At 42.9% G+C, this 19,647-nt stretch overlaps 1 protein-coding gene across 1 annotated transcript in view; it reads right to left on the reverse strand.

The window, feature by feature from the left end:
* LOC311241999 (uncharacterized protein) overlaps positions 1–19,647 on the reverse strand; it is a gene marked incomplete at its 5' end in the record, with an annotated part of 190,067 nt that overhangs the window by 29,947 nt on the left and 140,473 nt on the right. Inside the window, one exon of the mRNA XM_084330953.1 lies at positions 1,025–8,002. Within this exon, the coding sequence (XP_084187079.1) occupies positions 1,025–8,002 (6,978 nt within the window). The remainder of the gene's footprint in view (positions 1–1,024; positions 8,003–19,647) is intronic.

Genomic DNA, 19,647 nt, shown 5'->3' on the forward strand with positions numbered 1-19,647 from the left:
TAAACTGTACATTGGAGGTTGGGTAGGTGGGGTGGGAAACTATACATTGGAGGGGGTTGGGTTTGGACATTTACAGGGGCCAGTTTCGAATTGCAGTCTCCCGTAGGTGCTCTTTGAGAGTGGTTTTGAAAGTAGGTAGTGATTCACATTTGTTTACAGCTGTGGGTAGGGCGTTCCACATTGATGTGGCATAATTGCGAAACGTGTTTAGTCCCTTGTTTGAGCCGAATCTGGATTTAACATGATTTGTGGAGCTCCATCTGGTGTTGTGGTTGTGGTATTCACTGACCTTTGGGAAGTATTTTGACATGTACATGGGTACCTTAGTGGTGTAGTGTATCTTGTAGACCAGGCCCATTGCAAGTTGCTGTACTCTGTCGTCTACTCTAAGCCATTCTAGGTTGTCAAAGTGGGCAAGGGTGAGGTGGGTTCTAGGAGTAAGGTCAAGCAGTAGTCTGACCAGTTTGTTTTGTGATGTTTGTAATTTTATTTTTAGTGCCTTTGAAGTGCTTTGGTACCATGAGGTGCAAGCATAGTCGTAGTACCCTTGAATGAGTGCTCCTGCCAGAGTCTTCAGGGTATTTTTGTTTACCAGAGAGGAGATCCGGTACAAGAATCGAGTTCGTTGGTTGACTTTTTTTTATTACATTGGATGCCATTTTGTCACAGGAAAGATTAGCCTCTAGGATGGAACCCAGATATGTAATTTCATCTTTCCTTGTGACAATATTGTCACCCACTGTAACTGAGAAGCCGTCGGTCTTACTGAGTTTGTTATTTGAACTGAAGAGAATGGACTCTGTTTTACCCAGGTGTAATGATTGGACACCTCATACAATATGCATATTACTAAATCATCAAGGAATACAACCTTACAAAGTAAAGAATTGTGGCATTAATACTGGGTACAGGTAGAGGGAGAGCGGTGCATCATGAATAAAGCTCAACAGGACTGTTTTATCCATGCTTATCACAAACTACAATAAACGAGTGAGTTAATATATTAACAGAACCAGTTCCTGACCTCAGGGTTGAAGGCATCGCCCGGTTCCTCCTCCTGGCTGGGTGGTTGTGGCTCTGTAGCGCTCCGTCCCACCCCTCCCTCCTCTTCCTCTACAATCTCATCCAGGGTGACCAGTGCCTGAAGATATCCCTCCATCATCCCTTCATCCATCCTTCCACTCCTCTCCACTCCTCCTTCAACCACCTCTCCACCAGGCTCGTCTGCTCCCACCTCATCCAGAGTCACCAGCCCCTCCAGATCCACCTCTTCTTTGTTTCTCCCTCTCTCCTTCCCTCTCCTCCTTCCTCCTTCTGCTCTACTGCTACTGTTGCTGCTGCTATTCCTCTGCTTCTTCTCTCTCTCCCGCTCTTCCCCATCCTTGCTCCTCTTCTCCCTCTTCTCTCGCTCCTTTGTCAGACATTTCTCTTTCACAGCGGCTTGTCTCTTCTTGAGCTCTTGCTCATCCTCTGTGTCGTCTGGGTAATCTTCCTCTTCTTCGCTCACCTCATCCAGCGTCACCAGAGCACTTTTATTTGTCTGGTTTTCCTCTCCTGTTTTATCCTCCTCCTTAGTCATATTGTCTTTCTCCTTGTTTTCAGACCCTTCAGTGGGGCCTTCACTCTTCTTCGTTGGCGTGTCCTCTTTTGTGGAACGTTTGTCATCTCTCTTGGCTGTTTGGTCTTGGTTCTTGTCATTGTCGGAGGCTCCTGTAGTGATGTCACAACTCTTGCTCGGTGTCTCATATTTTTTAGAAGTTTTATTGTCTTTCTTAGCTGTTCTTTCTTTCCTTCCTCCATCAGACCCTTCTGTGGTCATCAGATCATCTTCAACTTCTTGTTCTTCCTCGACAGAGTCCACTATCTGATAGATAGCCTTCTCTTCCTCTGATTCATCAGTTCTACATTCTTCTTTAAGCGCTCTGTTCTTCCTTTGTCCATCAGATCCTTCTGCAGTGGTCAGAGAATCATCAATTGGCTCATCCTCCACACAATCTACAATCTGATATGAATCCCACACTTCTTCTGATACTTCTATCTTGGTTCTGCTCTTTCTCGTTGGTTTGTCATCTCTTTTAGCCATTCCATCCTCTTTTCTAGGTGTTTTTTCTCTTTTTCCTGACTCAGAATCTCTGACAGGAGTGTCACTCTTCTTTGGTGGTTTGTCCTCTTTTATAGCAGATTCATCCTCTTCCTGAGGTGCCCTTTCCTTCTTTTCTCTCTTTTTCGTAGTGGTGAAATCATGGTCAATTGGTTCATCCTCAACAGAATCTACAATCTGATATGTATCTGCCTCCTCCTCCTCTTTTGTAGGTGCTTCAATAATGGTGCTGTTCTTCCCCTGTCCATCAGATGCTTCTGCAGTGGTCAGAGAATCATCAATTGGCTCATCCTCCACAGAATCTACAATCTGATATGAATCCCACACTTCTTCCAATACTTCTATCTTGGTTCTGCTCTTTCTCGTTGGTTTGTCATCTCTTTTAGCCATTCCATCCTCTTTTCTAGGTGTTTTTTCTCTTTTCCCTGACTCAGAATCCCTGACAGGAGTGTCACTCTTCTTTGGTGGTTTGTCCTCTTTTATAGCAGATTTATCCTCTTCCTGAGGTGCCCTTTCCTTCTTTTCTCTCTTTTTCGTAGTGGTGAAATCATGGTCAATTGGTTCATCCTCCACAGAATCTACAATCTGATATGTATCTGCCTCCTCCTCCTCTTTTGTAGGTGCTTCAATAAGGTTGCTGTTCTTCCCCTGTCCATCAGATGATTCTGCAGTGGTCAGAGAATCATCAATTGGCTCATCCTCCACAGAATCTACAATCCGATATGAATGCCACACTTCTTCTGATACTTCTATCTTGGTTCTGCTCTTTCTCGTTGGTTTGTCATCTCTTTTAGCCATTCCATCCTCTTTTCTAGGTGTTTTTTCTCTTTTCCCTGACTCAGAATCCCTGACAGGAGTGTCACTCTTCTTTGGTGGTTTGTCCTCTTTTATAGCAGATTTATCCTCTTCCTGAGGTGCCCTTTCCTTCTTTTCTCTCTTTTTCGTAGTGGTGAAATCATGGTCAATTGGTTCATCCTCCACAGAATCTACAATCTGATATGTATCTGCCTCCTCCTCCTCTTTTGTAGGTGCTTCAATAAGGTTGCTGTTCTTCCCCTGTCCATCAGATGCTTCTGCAGTGGTCAGAGAATCATCAATTGGCTCATCCTCCACAGAATCTACAATCCGATATGAATGCCACACTTCTTCTGATACTTCTATCTTGGTTCTGCTCTTTCTCGTTGGTTTGTCATCTCTTTTAGCCATTCCATCCTCTTTTCTAGGTGTTTTTTCTCTTTTCCCTGACTCAGAATCCCTGACAGGAGTGTCACTCTTCTTTGGTGGTTTGTCCTCTTTTATAGCAGATTTATCCTCTTCCTGAGGTGCCCTTTCCTTCTTTTCTCTCTTTTTCGTAGTGGTGAAATCATGGTCAATTGGTTCATCCTCCACAGAATCTACAATCTGATATGTATCTGCCTCCTCCTCCTCTTTTGTAGATGCTTCAATAAGGTTGCTGTTCTTCCCCTGTCCATCAGATGCTTCTGCAGTGGTCAGAGAATCATCAATTGGCTCATCCTCCACAGAATCTACAATCCGATATGAATCCCACACTTCTTCTGATACTTCTATCTTGGTTCTGCTCTTTCTCGTTGGTTTGTCATCTCTTTTAGCCATTCCATCCTCTTTTCTAGGTGTTTTTTCTCTTTTCCCTGACTCAGAATCCCTGACAGGAGTGTCACTCTTCTTTGGTGGTTTGTCCTCTTTTATAGCAGATTTATCCTCTTCCTGAGGTGCCCTTTCCTTCTTTTCTCTCTTTTTCGTAGTGGTGAAATCATGGTCAATTGGTTCATCCTCCACAGAATCTACAATCTGATATGTATCTGCCTCCTCCTCCTCTTTTGTAGGTGCTTCAATAATGGTTCTGTTCTTCCCCTGTCCATCAGATGCTTCTGCAGTGGTCAGAGAATCATCAATTGGCTCATCCTCCACAGAATCTACAATCTGATATGAATCCCACACTTCTTCTGATACTTCTATCTTGGTTCTGCTCTTTCTTGTTGGTTTGTCATCTCTTTTAGCCATTCCATCCTCTTTTCTAGGTGTTTCTTCTCTTTTTCCTGACTCAGAATCCCTGACAGGAGTGTCACTCTTCTTTGGTGGTTTGTCCTCTTTTATAGCAGATTTATCCTCTTCCTGAGGTGCCCTTTCCTTCTTTTCTCTCTTTTTCGTAGTGGTGAAATCATGATAAATTGGTTCATCCTCAACAGAATCTACAATCTGATATGTATCTGCCTCCTCCTCCTCTTTTGTAGGTGCTTCAATAATGGTGCTGCTCCTTGTTGCCACTTTGTTGTATTTTTTACCTGTTCTCTCCACTTTCCTTGATGTTCTTTCACCTTTTTCAGTCTCAGAATCTTTAACAGGAGTGTCACTCTTCTTTGGTGGTTTGTCCTCTTTTATAGCAGATTTATCCTCTTCCTGAGGTGCCCTTTCCTTCTTTTCTCTCTTTTTCATAGTGGTGAAATCATGGTCAATTGGTTCATCCTCCACAGAATCTACAATCTGATATGTATCTGCCTCCTCTTTTGTAGGTGCTTCAATAATGGTGCTGTTCTTCCCCTGTCCATCAGATGCTTCTGCAGTGGTCAGAGAATCATCAATTGGCTCATCCTCCACAGAATCTACAATCTGATATGAATCCCACACTTCTTCTGATACTTCTATCTTGGTTCTGCTCTTTCTCGTTGGTTTGTCATCTCTTTTAGCTGTTCCATCCTCTTTTCTAGGTGTTTCTTCTCTTTTTCCTGACTCAGAATCCCTGACAGGAGTGTCACTCTTCTTTGGTGGTTTGTCCTCTTTTATAGCAGATTTATCCTCTTCCTGAGGTGCCCTTTCCTTCTTTTCTCTCTTTTTCGTAGTGGTCAAATCATGATAAATTGGTTCATCCTCAACATAATCTACAATCTGATATGCATCTGCCTCCTCCTCCTCTTTTGTAGGTGCTTCAATAATGGTACTGTTCTTCCCCTGCCCATCAGATCCTTCTACAGTGGTCAGATAATCAACAGTTGGCTCATCCTCCACAGAATCTACAATCTGATATGAATCCCACACTTGTTCTGATACTTCTATCTGGGTTCTGCTCTTTCTCATTGGTTTGTCATCTCTTTGAGCCATTCCATCCACTTTTCTAGGTGTTTTTTCTCTTTTTCCTGACTCAGAATCCCTGACAGGAGTGTCACTTTTCTTTGGTGGTTTGTCCTCTTTTATAGCAGATTTATCCTCTTCCTGAGGTGCCCTTTCCTTCTTTTCTCTCTTTTTCGTAGTGGTGAAATCATGATAAATTGGTTCATCCTCAACAGAATCTACAATCTGATATGTATCTGCCGCCTCCTCCTCCTCCTCTTTTGTAGGTGCTTCAATAATGGTGCTGCTCCTTGTTGCCACTTTGTTGTATTTTTTACCTGTTCTCTCCACTTTCCTTGATGTTCTTTCACCTTTTTCAGTCTCAGAATCTTTAACAGGAGTGTCACTCTTCTTTGATGGTTTCTCATCTTTTTTAGCTGTACTATCTTCCTTTGTACTTGTGCTTTCCTTCTTTCCTCTATCAGACCCCTCTGTGGTGGTCAGATTGTCTTCTACTGGTTCATCCTCTACAGAATCCACTATCTCATACATAGCTTCCTCTTCTTCCTCCGTTTTGGATGCTTCATTAGTTTCCTTGCTCTTACTTGTTGGTTTCTCCTCTTTTCCAGACATTCTATCATATGTCTTTGTGGTGGTGTTCTTCTTTCCCCTCTCAGGGTGTTCCGTGGTTGGCTGGTCATCAACACAATCTACAACCCGAGAAGAAGCTTCTTCTTCCTGTTTTTTGGATGCTCTCGTCGTCCTTACTGGTCTAGTCATTCTCTCCTCTTTCCTCTGTGTCCTTTCCCTTCTTCCTCCTTCAGAGTCTTTGATAGGCGTGTTGCTTTTCCTTGTCGTATTCTCTCTTTTCGCCGCTCTATCATGTTTCTTGGGTATTCTTTCCTTATTTTGTGCCTCTTCTGCAGTGGTGAAATTGTCGTTATTAGGCTCATCCTCCACCGAATCTACAATCTCAAATGCAACTTCATCTACCTCTTTTTCAGATGCTTTTATCATGGTGTCACTATTTGCTTTTAGGTTGTTCTCTTCTTTAGATGTTTTATTGTCTCTCTCAGGTGTTGCTTTCTTTTGGTTTTTGGACGTCCTGGTAGAGATGTCACTATTCTTTATTACTTTGTTGTCTTTTTTCACAATTTTCCCCTCCTTTCTTTCCTCTGTAGCTGGCTGGTCTTCAACAGAGTCAATTATTTGATATGTATCATCTTCTTGTATCCGACTATCCTTTTCAACAAACTGAATACTGGGCATTTCAAGTACTTCACTTGATGTGGATTTTAAGCTTTCCTCATCCATCAGAGTTTCATCACCAACAGAGTCCAAAATCTGGAACGATTGTTCCTCCAAGATCTGGTTATCTTGTTTTTCTATGGTGTATTTCCTGTCATCTTCTTTGGCATTCGTATCCTCAGCAGAATCTGCAATGTGGAGAGCATCTTCCTTGGGGTCCTTGTTATCTTGGATTTGTAGATTATCTTTGGCAGCTTGGTTGCCATCTTGTAAAGATTCCTCTGAAACCATTTTGTTATTATCTTTATCATCCATTGGAGTTTGTTCGCCTACATCCAAGACTCGGAAATTATCTTCCTTAGGCATCTCCTCATCTTTGCCTCCCATGTCTAACACTTGAGAAGCTTCTTCGGGTAGTTGTTTTTCCATTTCTTTGTTATCGTTGACCGGTTGATTGTCTTCTGCATCCATTTCCGTTAGGTTTTCAATACTGTCCAAGATTTGGAAAGAATCCAACATGTCCATCAGATGGTCACTCTTGCTTTCTTCATCGGCACTGTCCAATATCTTATACGTTTCCTTGTGTGAAGTCTGGCCTTCCTGGGATTCAGCAAGTTGTTTTTCAGAGCCATCATCTTGGTCCAGGTGATCTTCAGGTTTTTCCTCACAGTCTTCTGTAGTTTTCTTGATGTCTGTCTTGAGGTTGTCTTCTGTAGCACCAGGATCAAGTGAGGGAGAGGCACCACTCTGGGCATCCTTCCCTTGAGGAGGTGAGTCTCTCTGGGCTTGATTTGTTTCATCCACTCCCTTTTTCTCTGGGATCTGTGGTTGTTTGACTGATGTTTCCATTTCTGCTTCTGACTTTGCAGTGTTCACTGCAGCAGCTTCTGCTGACACCTTGTGGCCAGGCTTTGCTACTACACCCTCCGAGGTTGGTACTACTACATGCACCAGGTCCTTAACGGCTTCTTCCATTGGTTGAGAGGGGGCAGTGTCGTCTGTTACTTTCTTAATGGCTGTTGCTTTGGATGTAACAGTAGCAGAAGAGCGTGTTGTACGTCTCTTAGATGGTACCGGCTGTGACCTCTGAGCAGGAGTTCTACTGGCAGCTGTGGTGCTCTTCTTTTGTTGTGTATTCTGAGCAGTGGAGGACGGCTTTTCAGTGGGGGGAGCAGAAGAAGAGGAGGAAGACCTAGGGACGGTAGAGGAGGATGAGGAGGTGGTGGTTATAGATGGGATGATTTTAGACAAGTCCTTCGAGGATGAAGGGGAGTCTTGACTCTGTTCTACTTTTTTGGAGGAGGACAATCTGGTTTTGGGGGCCTCCTTTGAGGATTCCTTCAATCTTTGTTTGGTAACTGATGAACTAGAATTCTCTTCTGCTCTCTTTCGTTTAGATGATCGTTCTGGTCTGCGATCTGAGGATGAGGATGATGACTTGGGAGGAAGATGGGGGAACTCTTTACCCACGTCGCCGACCTCATCGACAGTGACAAACTCTTCCAAGTTAAAAGAATCCAGGTCGCATGGGTAGGTATATGAAGGAAGGTCATCCTCTGAGATATCATCTGTTGCAAAACACGTGTCCTGGGTGGAGAGAAAATATTATAATTGATTATAGTTATAATATGTTTCAAGATCAACCAATTAACATCAACAACAGTGTTGTAAGAGGGGAGAACAGGGAAGATAACATTTCTTTGTTTTGTGCAGGTAACATGAAAATAGTAGAGGAGAGTAAAACTCAGGTTTGATTCTTCATCATGAGGTTTTAATGACGTATGAAGTTTATAGAAAGGTAGGTCATGTGGAGGAGACAACTATTCTTAACCCTTGTGTCTGATGAGGACCAAATGGTCCTTTGAGATTCTTATTTTCTTTATAACTTTGCAGTGGTTATGTTTGTAGCCAATATATGTGGCAACGGTGTGTATTTTTTTTAGAGTTGTTCCGATACCGATACTGGTATCGGAAAAGCCGCCGATACTGGCTAAAATGCTGGTATCGGTATCGGCGAGTACCCTCTAATGCTGCGCTCCGATACCATATGACGTAATTTATCAACAACACTGTGGTCTGTTGAGTAAGCATTATAAAACAAACGTGTGCTTAATCGATTAAAGTGTCAATGCCATTTGTCATTTTAACAGCAGATACTTTCTTAAATGTCATCGTCCCGACAGAGCGGTGTTGACGGCGAGCTCATGGGTTCGCTTGGTGGCTGGTGTTATTAGCATTGAACGGCTAACCGAAAGCTAGCTTTAACATTACCTTGGCTAAAGTTGGGGCTATTCATATAATCCAGCAATAATGGCTGCAGACCTGCAAGCAAAGTACAGCAAGTTGGCAAAGGAGTATTCCAAGTTAAATCACAATGTCACCAGTAACGTTACAGTCTTCTATGGTCTTCCCATATACCGGTAGCTCATGCTAGCTAACGGTAACGTTGTCATTGCACAATTGCACGTCGCGTACACAATTAATGACATGTTGCGGACAGCCATATCGGCGACAATGTTTAGCTTTTAGTGCCAAATGATAAGAGTCTGAGGCGGAGTCTCAAAAGAGAATGTTGAATATTTATTGTGCAAAAATCAAAACAGATCCGACTGCTACTGAACGGAGCCTTGTAGACAGACTGAGTAGGGTATATCTGCAGAGCCAGTGGGTAGCGAGTGCAGCAACGTATAATGTCCGTGTGGATCATTGGAGTAGGGTATATCTGCAGTGCTGAAGCCCCATACTCATTGATTAATGATACTAATACAAATCTATACAATCACCTGTTGTTGAATAAATACCATTACTTTCTAGTTATGACTAAAAAACAGTATATATAAAACAGTATTTGTTAAAAAAAAATATATATATATATATTTATAAAAAATTTATATAATATCGTTTTTTTTTTTTTTTATGTATGCACTGGTATCGGATAAGTATCGGTATCGGCCGATACCCAAAGCTTAGGTATCGGAATCGGATCGGAAAGGAAAAAATGGTATCGGAACATCTCTAATTTTTTTATTATCTTGGATAGGCCACAGAGCCTTCGTCTACGTGGCAAAGGCCACGGAGCCTTTGTCTACCGCGCTCCCTACCTGTGGAACAAATTACCTGCTGTCGTCAGGGGCGCCTGCTCTGTCGAAGCTTTTAAATCCCTGCTTAAGACCCATCTTTTCTCTCTCTACTTCAACCTACCCTGATCTCACCTGGTCGGGGACTGACCTTTAGATTAATCTGTCTAGTGTAGTTAGGATGTCTATTTTCTCCCATCTCTGCTTTTCCGCAGCACTACAAACATGGGAACTCTCTAACCTTTTTGTCCCCTATTGTTAGGTTTTAGTGAGTTTTTCCTTACCTTCGCGTGGGGTATGTCTGGGAGTGCTTGCATTCATTCATTTATTTGCATTTATTTAAAATTTGTTGGACCTTATGGTGTTCTTGTTTTGTTCTCGACTTATTGTCATGTTTCTTCTTGACTTGTTTAAAGAAGACGTGTGAATATAAGCATTATACCGGATTTGGTCTAGTATATTTCCTGGAAGCCGAGATAATGGGCTAATAGCTAATAACATTAAATCCAATGGCATTTCGGTTATAGATATGCTCCAGTTAAAACTCAAACTGCATACGCATGTATGCATGAAAGGGGGGGGGGGGGGGGGGGCGGGGGACGTCGTTTCTGATTATTGATTACCAATAACCGCGTTAGCCTCATAGGCCGAACGCCTGGATAGCTATCAAAACAAGGCCCGATCGAGATGTACTTTACGTGAAAAAGATCTTACCGTGGTCCGGTGGGATCCCCCCCGAGCATTTCCCCGTTATCGATCGTCATCTGGTAGATTGATATGGCCATTGGCTGATGATAAATCCCCTTATTGCATGGTGAAATCTGCGATGCAAAACGTAATCCAAGCTACAGGCTGCAGATCCAGAATCGAGCTAACATAAAACTCCATTGAAAGTAAAAAAAAAAAAAAAAAATCCACCGTTCGGCCACAGGGAACACTGCATTACCGCGATAGCGCCCCTAAGAGGATCTGGCCGGTATTGCACCTTCTCTAATTCAAAGAGTCGGGTAAATCTGCAGTGCCGCTCGGCGACCTTGAATAGGTTATTAAAATGGAATAAAAGCAATAACAACTTGCCACGGATTTATCCGTGCTTCTGTCCACAACGGGTGGAATCGAAACACGGAGATCTCCGTTGTTCGTCCCCATTGTGTTAAAGGGGAAGTATCTTATAAATGGCCTTTTCCTGTGGTTTGCATTGTTTTCTAGCACTGTGGGGTTGTACCAACACTGACTAGATGTGAAATCTCTAGCTAGTCCCGTTTCTTCACTTCAGCTCAGACAAGAACCTCCCCCACTGAACCAAGCCATTCAGAATTGACTCGCTTCCTGACATAAGTAGGTGCTGCTGATCTGCAATGCATACCTCAGCTCCTTCTGTGGTTGTAGCCATCGCCCACAATCAACAATTCGCTCAACAACGGCGCGAGTGGAAATATGCGGAAGCGGTTTTCCTGTCCAACACTTGCACTTCCCCAAAAGAGAGAAAAAGAGAGAGAGACAGATAGAGAGGGAGAGAGAGGCTCATACGGAGCGATCTCTCCTCTGTCTCTCCCCGAGTCCCCCTGCATCGCGACTCGAAGCGTGCACACGCGCACTCTCTCTCCTCTCTCTCTATCTGTCTCTCCCTCTCTATCTCTCTCTCTCTCTCGTTCGTTCGTTCGTTCGTTCGTTCGAGATGGCGCTGCTCCGACCGGCTGCCTTTCTGTTCGCTCCGTCGTGAGTCCCCTCCTCTACTCCCTGTACACACACGACTGTGTGGCTCAGCGGAGTAGCAATACAATCGTCAAATTTGCTGACGACACAGTGGTGGTGGGCCTGATCTCTGCCAACGACGAGAGGGCCTACCTGGAAGAGGTCAAGGTCCTGGCGGGATGGTGCCAGGAAAACAGCCTCTCCCTGAACGTCAGCAAAACAAAGGAGATGATTGTGGACTTCAGGAGGTCGGGGGTCAAGGACTACAGCCCCCTCAGCATCGACGGGGCACCGGTTGAGAGAGTCAACAGCTTTAAGTACCTCGGAGCCTACATATCCGAGGACTTGACATGGACCACACACATTAACAGTGTTGTGAAGAAGGCACGACAACGCCTCTACTTCCTCAGGCGCCTAAGGAAGTTCCAAGTCAGCCAGAAGATCCTTAAGAACTTCTACTCATGTACAATAGAGAGCATCTTGACCGGCAACATCACCTCCTGGTTTGGGAATAGCACTGCACAAGACCAAAGCAGACTACAAAGAGTGACACGTTCAGCCGAACGCACAATTGGAGGGGGGCTCCCCACCCTCCAGAACATTTACTACAAGCGTTGCAAGGGCAAGGCTAAGAGAATCATTAAAGACTCCAGTCACCCGAACAACTGCCTCTTTGAACTGCTGCGGTCAGGCAAGCGATACAGGAGTCTCAAGGCGAGCACAGAAAGACTCAGAAGAAGCTTCTATCCCCAGGCCATCAGGCTGCTAAACGAACAATGAATGAACACTACACAACAACAACCACCAAACGCACATAGCACACACATCCACACGCACACACTCACTTTAAACAAACACACTGTAGCACCCACTCCACACACTTATAGCACACACCCACTTTAAACAAACACACTGTAGCACCCACTCCCCACACTTTATATTTATGGATGAAGGACTGCACTACAACTCGTACACCTTACTGTAAATTGTACCTAAAATTGTACCTCATCCCATTTCTGCTTTGCACTAGATAGTACTGTACATTAGTACACTGCATAGTATTGTGTATTGTATATTATATGGTAACTCAGAACATTGTACATATGTCTATACCGAACACTGTGACCTCATTTTCTTCTTCTAAATTCATGCTATATTATGTTATTATGTTATTTGATACTATCTTGTCTAGCACAGTCTCTGGAGCGTAACAGTAAGAAGCATTTTGTATGAAAGTATTCTGTACTTCTGTATGACAACTATTAAAGAACTTGAACTTGAACTTGAACTTTCTGTATCGGCACTCACGTCACGTCAACCTGTTGCAAAATATCATAGCGTGCGTATTCCGATCCGTGCAATAATATTCACAGGGGTATATATTGTCATTTGAAACAAGTTACCAATGCATTGTAAGCCCCAAAATTTATTAGTCTCCCTCTCCATCTCTCTATCTCTCTCTCCCCAAAGATCTGCCAGTGCAGACTGTGGGTGACTGTCACTCAAAGCGCATTGAGAGTATGGGCGGAGCCCAGCCAAAAACAGCTTGGAATCTGGAAGGGCAGAAAATGCTGCTCTAGAGCAGTGGTTCCCAAAGTCGGGGTCGCGACCCAAAGGTGGGCCGCGAGCAGCCACGGGAGGGCCGCTAGATGATTTAAATTTTTTTTTTTTTTTTGTCAGGTCACTGAACTTAGAAGCAGGCCAGGACAGTGTTTCTAGTTGTATTCTAAAATTCTATTCTATTGTATTCTAAAATGTGACTATATGGTTTTATATTAACTTAATAAATAAACAAAAACGAAAAATCTACTTATTTCAATGAACATTTCAAACTAAATAACAGATTATGCACATAAAACGCTGAAAACAACCGAAGCAACAATAGTATTTTAATGAGGCTATTATTATTATCATTATTATTTTGCAACAAGTTAGCCCTCTCATAAATAGCACATATAAATGAATAACTAACTTGAACTAACTTAATAGGATTGAAGTGATATTTGGCTTAAAAAATCGGTCGCCTGGCAAAAAAAATAAAAAAAAGCCTGACGATGTGCATTGGGCCGCGGCTCTCTGACGCCTTATTTTCTGAGTCCCGGCCTGAAAAGTTTGGGAACCCCTGCTCTAGAGTACTTGATTAGAAATACAAAACAATTAATGTTTTTGAAAAAAAACTTACAGATGTGTTCCATACTCAGACATTTTGTAAAATTGCCCAAATAGTGAAAGAAATAGTAAGATAGTTCCCCTTTAACCCTTTAATCTCCAATGATGTGTTAAGACGTCATTCCTCACCATGCGTAATCTGCCAATGACGTTTTACAGCGTCTTTGAGATCAATATTTCAAATTTCTGTCATGGTATTCATATTTCACCCACGGATCATTGACTGGTGCTGTAGGACTCCGCTCAACTCTCCAACGCTTCAACACCGCCACCTGGTGGCCGATCGGCGAGTTACAACCGGATATTGATAATTGTGACGCCGGTGTGTCTCCCTATTCCCTCCGGACTCCATCTGGACACACTGGATAATCGATCCGTTGCCATAACTCGATAAACAACATTATTTGGATGTATATAGTATTATACAACCCGGAAATGGTTCGCCTAGATCAACATCCCATAATAGCAATCTTTTTGCTCCAGTATCATCCCCCATCGCTACAAGGAAGCTGCGGTGAGTTTCAGCGTTTTTGATTATTATTATCCATACAAACTGCTATGATCAATATATCACTCATACTACATGATTCATTTAACGTCGGTCATTGCATTATAAACGACCCCCCCCCCCCCCCCCCCCCCTCCGGTCACCAGCAGATGAGTCATGACGTTTAGGACCTTGTACAATTGAAATTTTTTATCTGCCGTCAATCGCTATCAAACTGCATTTGATGATCTAATATATGCATAAATGGCTATAACTCACGTTCTATGAAATACTGCAGAAAACGATAAAAACATATTTATACTCTAGACCGTATTTTTGTATGAATGTGTGAATGAAAAAGTAAAACGTTCCTACACCCTGAACGATAGCTAATCGATGTTGAATGGGCCATAGTAATGTCAATTTAGCAATACAATTTAAAAAGTTATAGCCCTGCAAAGTAGGTGAACATCTCCATAGACAAATAGAGCTGGCAGACTGGCTACAAGGATGGATATAAGCGTGGCAGAGAAAGGGTTAAGTGACTAAATGGTCCTCTTCAAAAACGCCATAAAAATATGATATGTTGAAATAACGTTCCACCTTTTTTTTATAATTTTTTTATTCAACTTCAGCCCTGAATTTTAACCCTTTAAATGCCAGTGTGTGATGGGATCAGAAATTATTGTTAAAAGCACACACAAAAGGTGAAATATCTTCAATATATCAAATGCAAAGTGGAAAAAATCCACTTTTCATTTGATATATTGAAAATATTTAAATTTGTGTGTGTTTCCATCACAAACACTGGGTTAAAATTCTAAAACGAATTGAATATTTGGTGGTTATGATCAGGGCTGAAGTTGAATAAAAGATTCATGAAAAAAAAAGCGGACAATTATTTCAACATGTAATATTTGTATGGTGTTTTTGAAGAGGACCATTTAGTCCCTTAACACATTCCTGGCCAACCACGTATATATACATTATTTGGAGCCAGCGGTTGACGGCCAAAAACGTATATATACATATATATACGTATATAGGGGGGCGGCTGGGTGGCGCAGCGGACATTGTGCTCGTCACCAACGCATGAGACACCGGTATCGAATCGGCTGTCAGCGTTGCCTCCGGCTTGGGCCGGCCGTCATACTAACTCAATTGGCAGAGTTAAAGGGTGGGAAGTTGATGGGTGGTAATCTGGACGTTGTATTTGCATTCATTCATTTATTTTAAATTTGTTGGACCTTATGGTGTTCTTGTTTTGTTCTTGACTTAGTTATGTTTCTTCTTGACTTGTTTAAAGAAGACGTGTCCAGCCCATGGGGACATTAACGTGTGTTGTCGGGCCTTACAAATAAATGTTATTTTATTTTATTTGTAAACTCCTACAGGTCGGTTGGGGTGCCTGCACAGCAGAATCAGGAAAATGGCGGGGGCAGTGTGAGCCTCCTACACGTTACTCCTCGCTAGGCCTGCCACGATAACACATTTTGCTGGGCGATTAATTGCCCCCGAAAATATCGCGATAAGCGATATTATTGCGACCGGTTAGAGAATTTTTTTTTGAGACATTTATTTCCCCAAACTTTTATTTTGAAGCCCACCGCTCCGTCTTTTCCGGTGTTTTAGACTTTTCCCCGGCGCTGCACCTGGACCCTAGTCAGCAGCCCTCACTCATGCGATGTAAACCAGGGACTCGAATACGCATGTTGTTGTTGTTGTTGTAGGATATTGATGCCAAGAGCTATCTGTAGCTACTGCTGGATGGCGTTGGGACAACGCCTCAGTGAACTATTTAGTTTACTGCGACATTTCGTAGTGACTAGTTACCTAGCCAACGGAGGTATTATGCACTGGACTATTGCTGGAGGATTTGTTGATGTCGGGAGCTATCCGTAGCTAGCCGGCTGGATAACGTTACACAATGCCTCGTGTATTAAACTAAGTGAATAGTTGACTGGGTCATTTTGTAACGGTAGCTAACGTTATCTCACGAAGGTCCCACACTGACTAGACTAACGTCACGGTGAGGCAATAGCCTCTGTTTACATGCAGGCATTAGCAGCAGCAGCAGCAGTGCTAACTAACGTTACATGGTTACAGAAACAGAAACAGGTGGGGAGGGGTAGGAGCAGCAGTGCGCGGTGCGCGCTGCATGTCTGTGCTGAGACAGCGAGTGAGAACTCCGCTAAAGAATTGGATCATGATTTTCGGTTTTCACATGACTATTTGATAGCCCGTCACACGGCGCTCAGACGTCTCAGTGGGAGGCGCCAAACGTAAAAACTGAGCAGGAGCAACACTATTGAGAAATGTAGTTAAGCTATGTGGTGTTGCCCCACGGAGCTGCTGTGCTCTCTGCTCTGTAGTAAAGCCAGCGGCCCGCCTCCCAACACGGACAGTGACTGACAAGGGGCACTGGTTCCGCCTCATTAAAACAAACGCGCAAATAGCAATTAATCGCGCCCGTCAAAATCATTGCATTAATTTTAATTATCGCGGCAATTAATCGATTTATTGCTTATCGCGGCAGGCCTACTCCTCGCCAAATGAGAGTCCGCGCTGGCAGGTGAAAAGATGCGATTGGCTGCCTACACATGTATCAGAGGGGATATGCAATGGGCTTCTATCCTCCCTACAACCGGCCAGTGGGGGGCACATGCGAGCAACGTTCAAGACAGGGGAGGGGAGAATTCGCACGGCTAAAATTGGGATGGGAGAAAAAATTGAAAAAGGAGAAAAAGTGGATACAAAAAAATATATATATACATATATACGTTTTTGACTCATTTTTTCTTTTATTCGATTTTAATACACTATTCAATGTCAGGGAGCTGTATTTTGCCTGGAAAAGGCATATTGGGACTCCGAAGGTGCAGTACCGGCCAGATCCTGCTAGTGGCGCTGTATCGAGAATGCAGTAACCCCTGTTCCAAACCGGGTGCCACACTGAAAACGCTCCGGGCGCTCTTTTCTACTAACCTGAACCTAGGGCTTCACCCGATCGCATTGAATATTTTTCGGGATCCCCGATTCATTATGCTGTGGTGGGTTATGTCGTGGTCCAAATGGACATATGATCTACCAGATGGCAATCAAATTATTGGAATATTCTTTTTGGAATCCCACTGGCCACAGGTAAGGACAATTTAACGTCAATTTCAGCTTGATCATGCAAGGATTTCATAGCCATCCCCCTGATCAGCGTATGTTGTGTTAACACATTGAGGACCGTTCGTCGCCGTCTAATATGTGGCTGGAGGACAAAGCTTTGTAAACAAACCGATGTCCTTTTGGATAGCTATATCTATACTTTATAGTATTGCTATCTGTCCATTCTCATTGTCACTTGAGTGCATAAACCGTCGCTTCATAATGGCTTAAAGAAAATCAAAATCCATCGGTTGGTTGTCATTTTATAGCGTCGTGAATATAAGCTTTATCGCAGTTTTCGTCTCATTTTTTTCTGGAAAGCTAGTTATAGGGCTAAAGGCTAATAACGTTATATTGAACGGCATTTCTGTTGTATATATATGAATGAAATAAAACAAACTGCTTATCATCCGGACTATTCCAGAGCATCTATGGATGAAATGGGGGCGGCGGGGGACGCCGATTAGTATTATTGATTAGCAATAGAGTGTCCGTGCAAGTAGCCACATTCACAGATCGATTGCTTGCGTTTTACAACAATCTCCAATCCGGCTATAATTTGGGTGAAGAGGGTCCTACCGTCAGCCCATGTGATCGCCGGCAGCATTTCCCCATTATTCATCGGCATCTGGTAGATCGATATGTCCATTGGCTGATCATAAATCCCATTATTCCAGGCTGAAATATGCGCTTCGAACCGTGATCAACGGTGCAGGCTGGTCGTTTGGGATCAGGCTAAAATGAAACGCTCATAGACGGTAAAAAAAAAATCCACTCGCCCACAATGATACTGCAGTGGAGCGATGGCGCCCCTAAGAGGATCTGGCCGGTATTGCATGTCGCCGATTTCACAGAGGCGGGTAAATCTGCAGAGTCGATGGGGGATGTTGATTCCGTTATTAATATGGAATAAAACAATAACAACTTGGGCTCTGGTCCTCAACACATGGCACCGAAACCCGAGTTAACTCGTGGTTGGGCGGCAAAGTGTTAATAACGAATGCCGTTATTGGCAACCAATTAATCAGAAAGGACCCCGCCCCCTTTCATGATGAAACATAATTAGTGATGCACCGATGTGAAAATTGTGTCTGATACCGATAACCGATATTAATATTGGTGTTCTGGCCGATACCGATATTTACCGATGTCGATATCTCTGTATAGAAAACACTTTTTTATGATAATCAAATAAAGAGCTATTTTCCAAAACGCATATTTTTTTGTACTTTTGTAACTTATTTTCAGTAATGACTGATATTTTGAAACTATTTAAGGCCAAAACAAGTACAAAAAAATATATATATAAAAAAATATATATATATTTTTAATATCGGCCCTATCTTGATATCGGACCGATACTGATGTGAAAAAAAAACAGCCATATCGGCCGATATTATATCGGCGGCCGATATATCGTGCATCACTAAACATAATACCGATCATATGCATTTGATTTTTTTTATTGTAGCGCGTGTAGGGACAAAACGCCAATGGATTTGGTATAATACACGTTGCGGCTTATAAATAGCCTCACAGGAATTAGCCCCGATCATTCCGAAATAACTCATATTCACCACGGTATAAAACGGGAACGTATGGATGGAATTTCTTTTCTTTTTTTAATCTTGAACGGAAGGTTCTTACTGTCAAATGACCATGATATTGTATCCATAGCTATAATATAAAATATAGATTTAGCTCTACAAACAACATGACGCACAGTGAAAGTGTGTAATGGAAAGCTGGCCTAGCTATAGCTAGATGGGGAATTCCAATGGCCGTGAATGTGTTAACACTTTGGATGCCACGGACGACATAACACGTGTTAGCAGTCCGCCCCCTGAATGCCCAGCACGACAATTAGCGCGAATTCATCAACCGAGTCTACCGTTGGGAAACCAGCCCCATCAGGAGCTCAGATGTGAAAAAAGCGCCCCCTATCGTCTCCCAGATGGTAATGCACCCTTTTGGAATGGACTCAATGAGAATGGATGAGAAAAATAAACTCCGGAATCCACATTTTACTTCTCACGCATGTACCCCGAGCCGATCGGAGTCATTGTGGACCATCGGAACAGCGTGTCAATGTGTTTACAGTACGTAGCATTGGATCAATAAAAGGATCGATTTTTGGAATGGTGATCAGGAATTGGAATAATCTTTTTGGATACCATCTGATCTCAGGTAAGGAATCTATTTCTACCAGTCTTAGGATACCGGTAATCAGACCCGTTTTCACGGAGATATACGCTTTTCCCCTATGTGTGATATGGCTGTTTGGCTGTGCGAGCGATCAGGAACTAAGAGAATCGATTTTCAGCTCGCGGCACCAGCGTGCATACGTACACATATACCATCGATAATCTAGCGTTTATTTGAAAACGATTCATAAATAGGCCGAAAAATTACAATGTTCTAGAATATTCCAGTACAGAGCGTTTATCACTGAATCTTTTTATTTTCCTTGAAAACGAGGGCTTTTCAAAATGCTATAAAACGGAAATGAACCGATAAAAAAACAATCCGCTTCGACAATGTTGACTGGAAAATGAGTCATTGATAAGCGACGGGCAGATTAGACACATAGCCATAATTTAAAACATAGATTAAGCGATATTAACGCTAACATTGAAGTGGATGGTGGG

The sequence above is a fragment of the Notolepis coatsorum genome (assembly GCF_963971535.1).
Source record: "Notolepis coatsorum genome assembly, chromosome: 1".
Lineage (NCBI taxonomy): Eukaryota > Metazoa > Chordata > Actinopteri > Aulopiformes > Paralepididae > Notolepis > Notolepis coatsorum.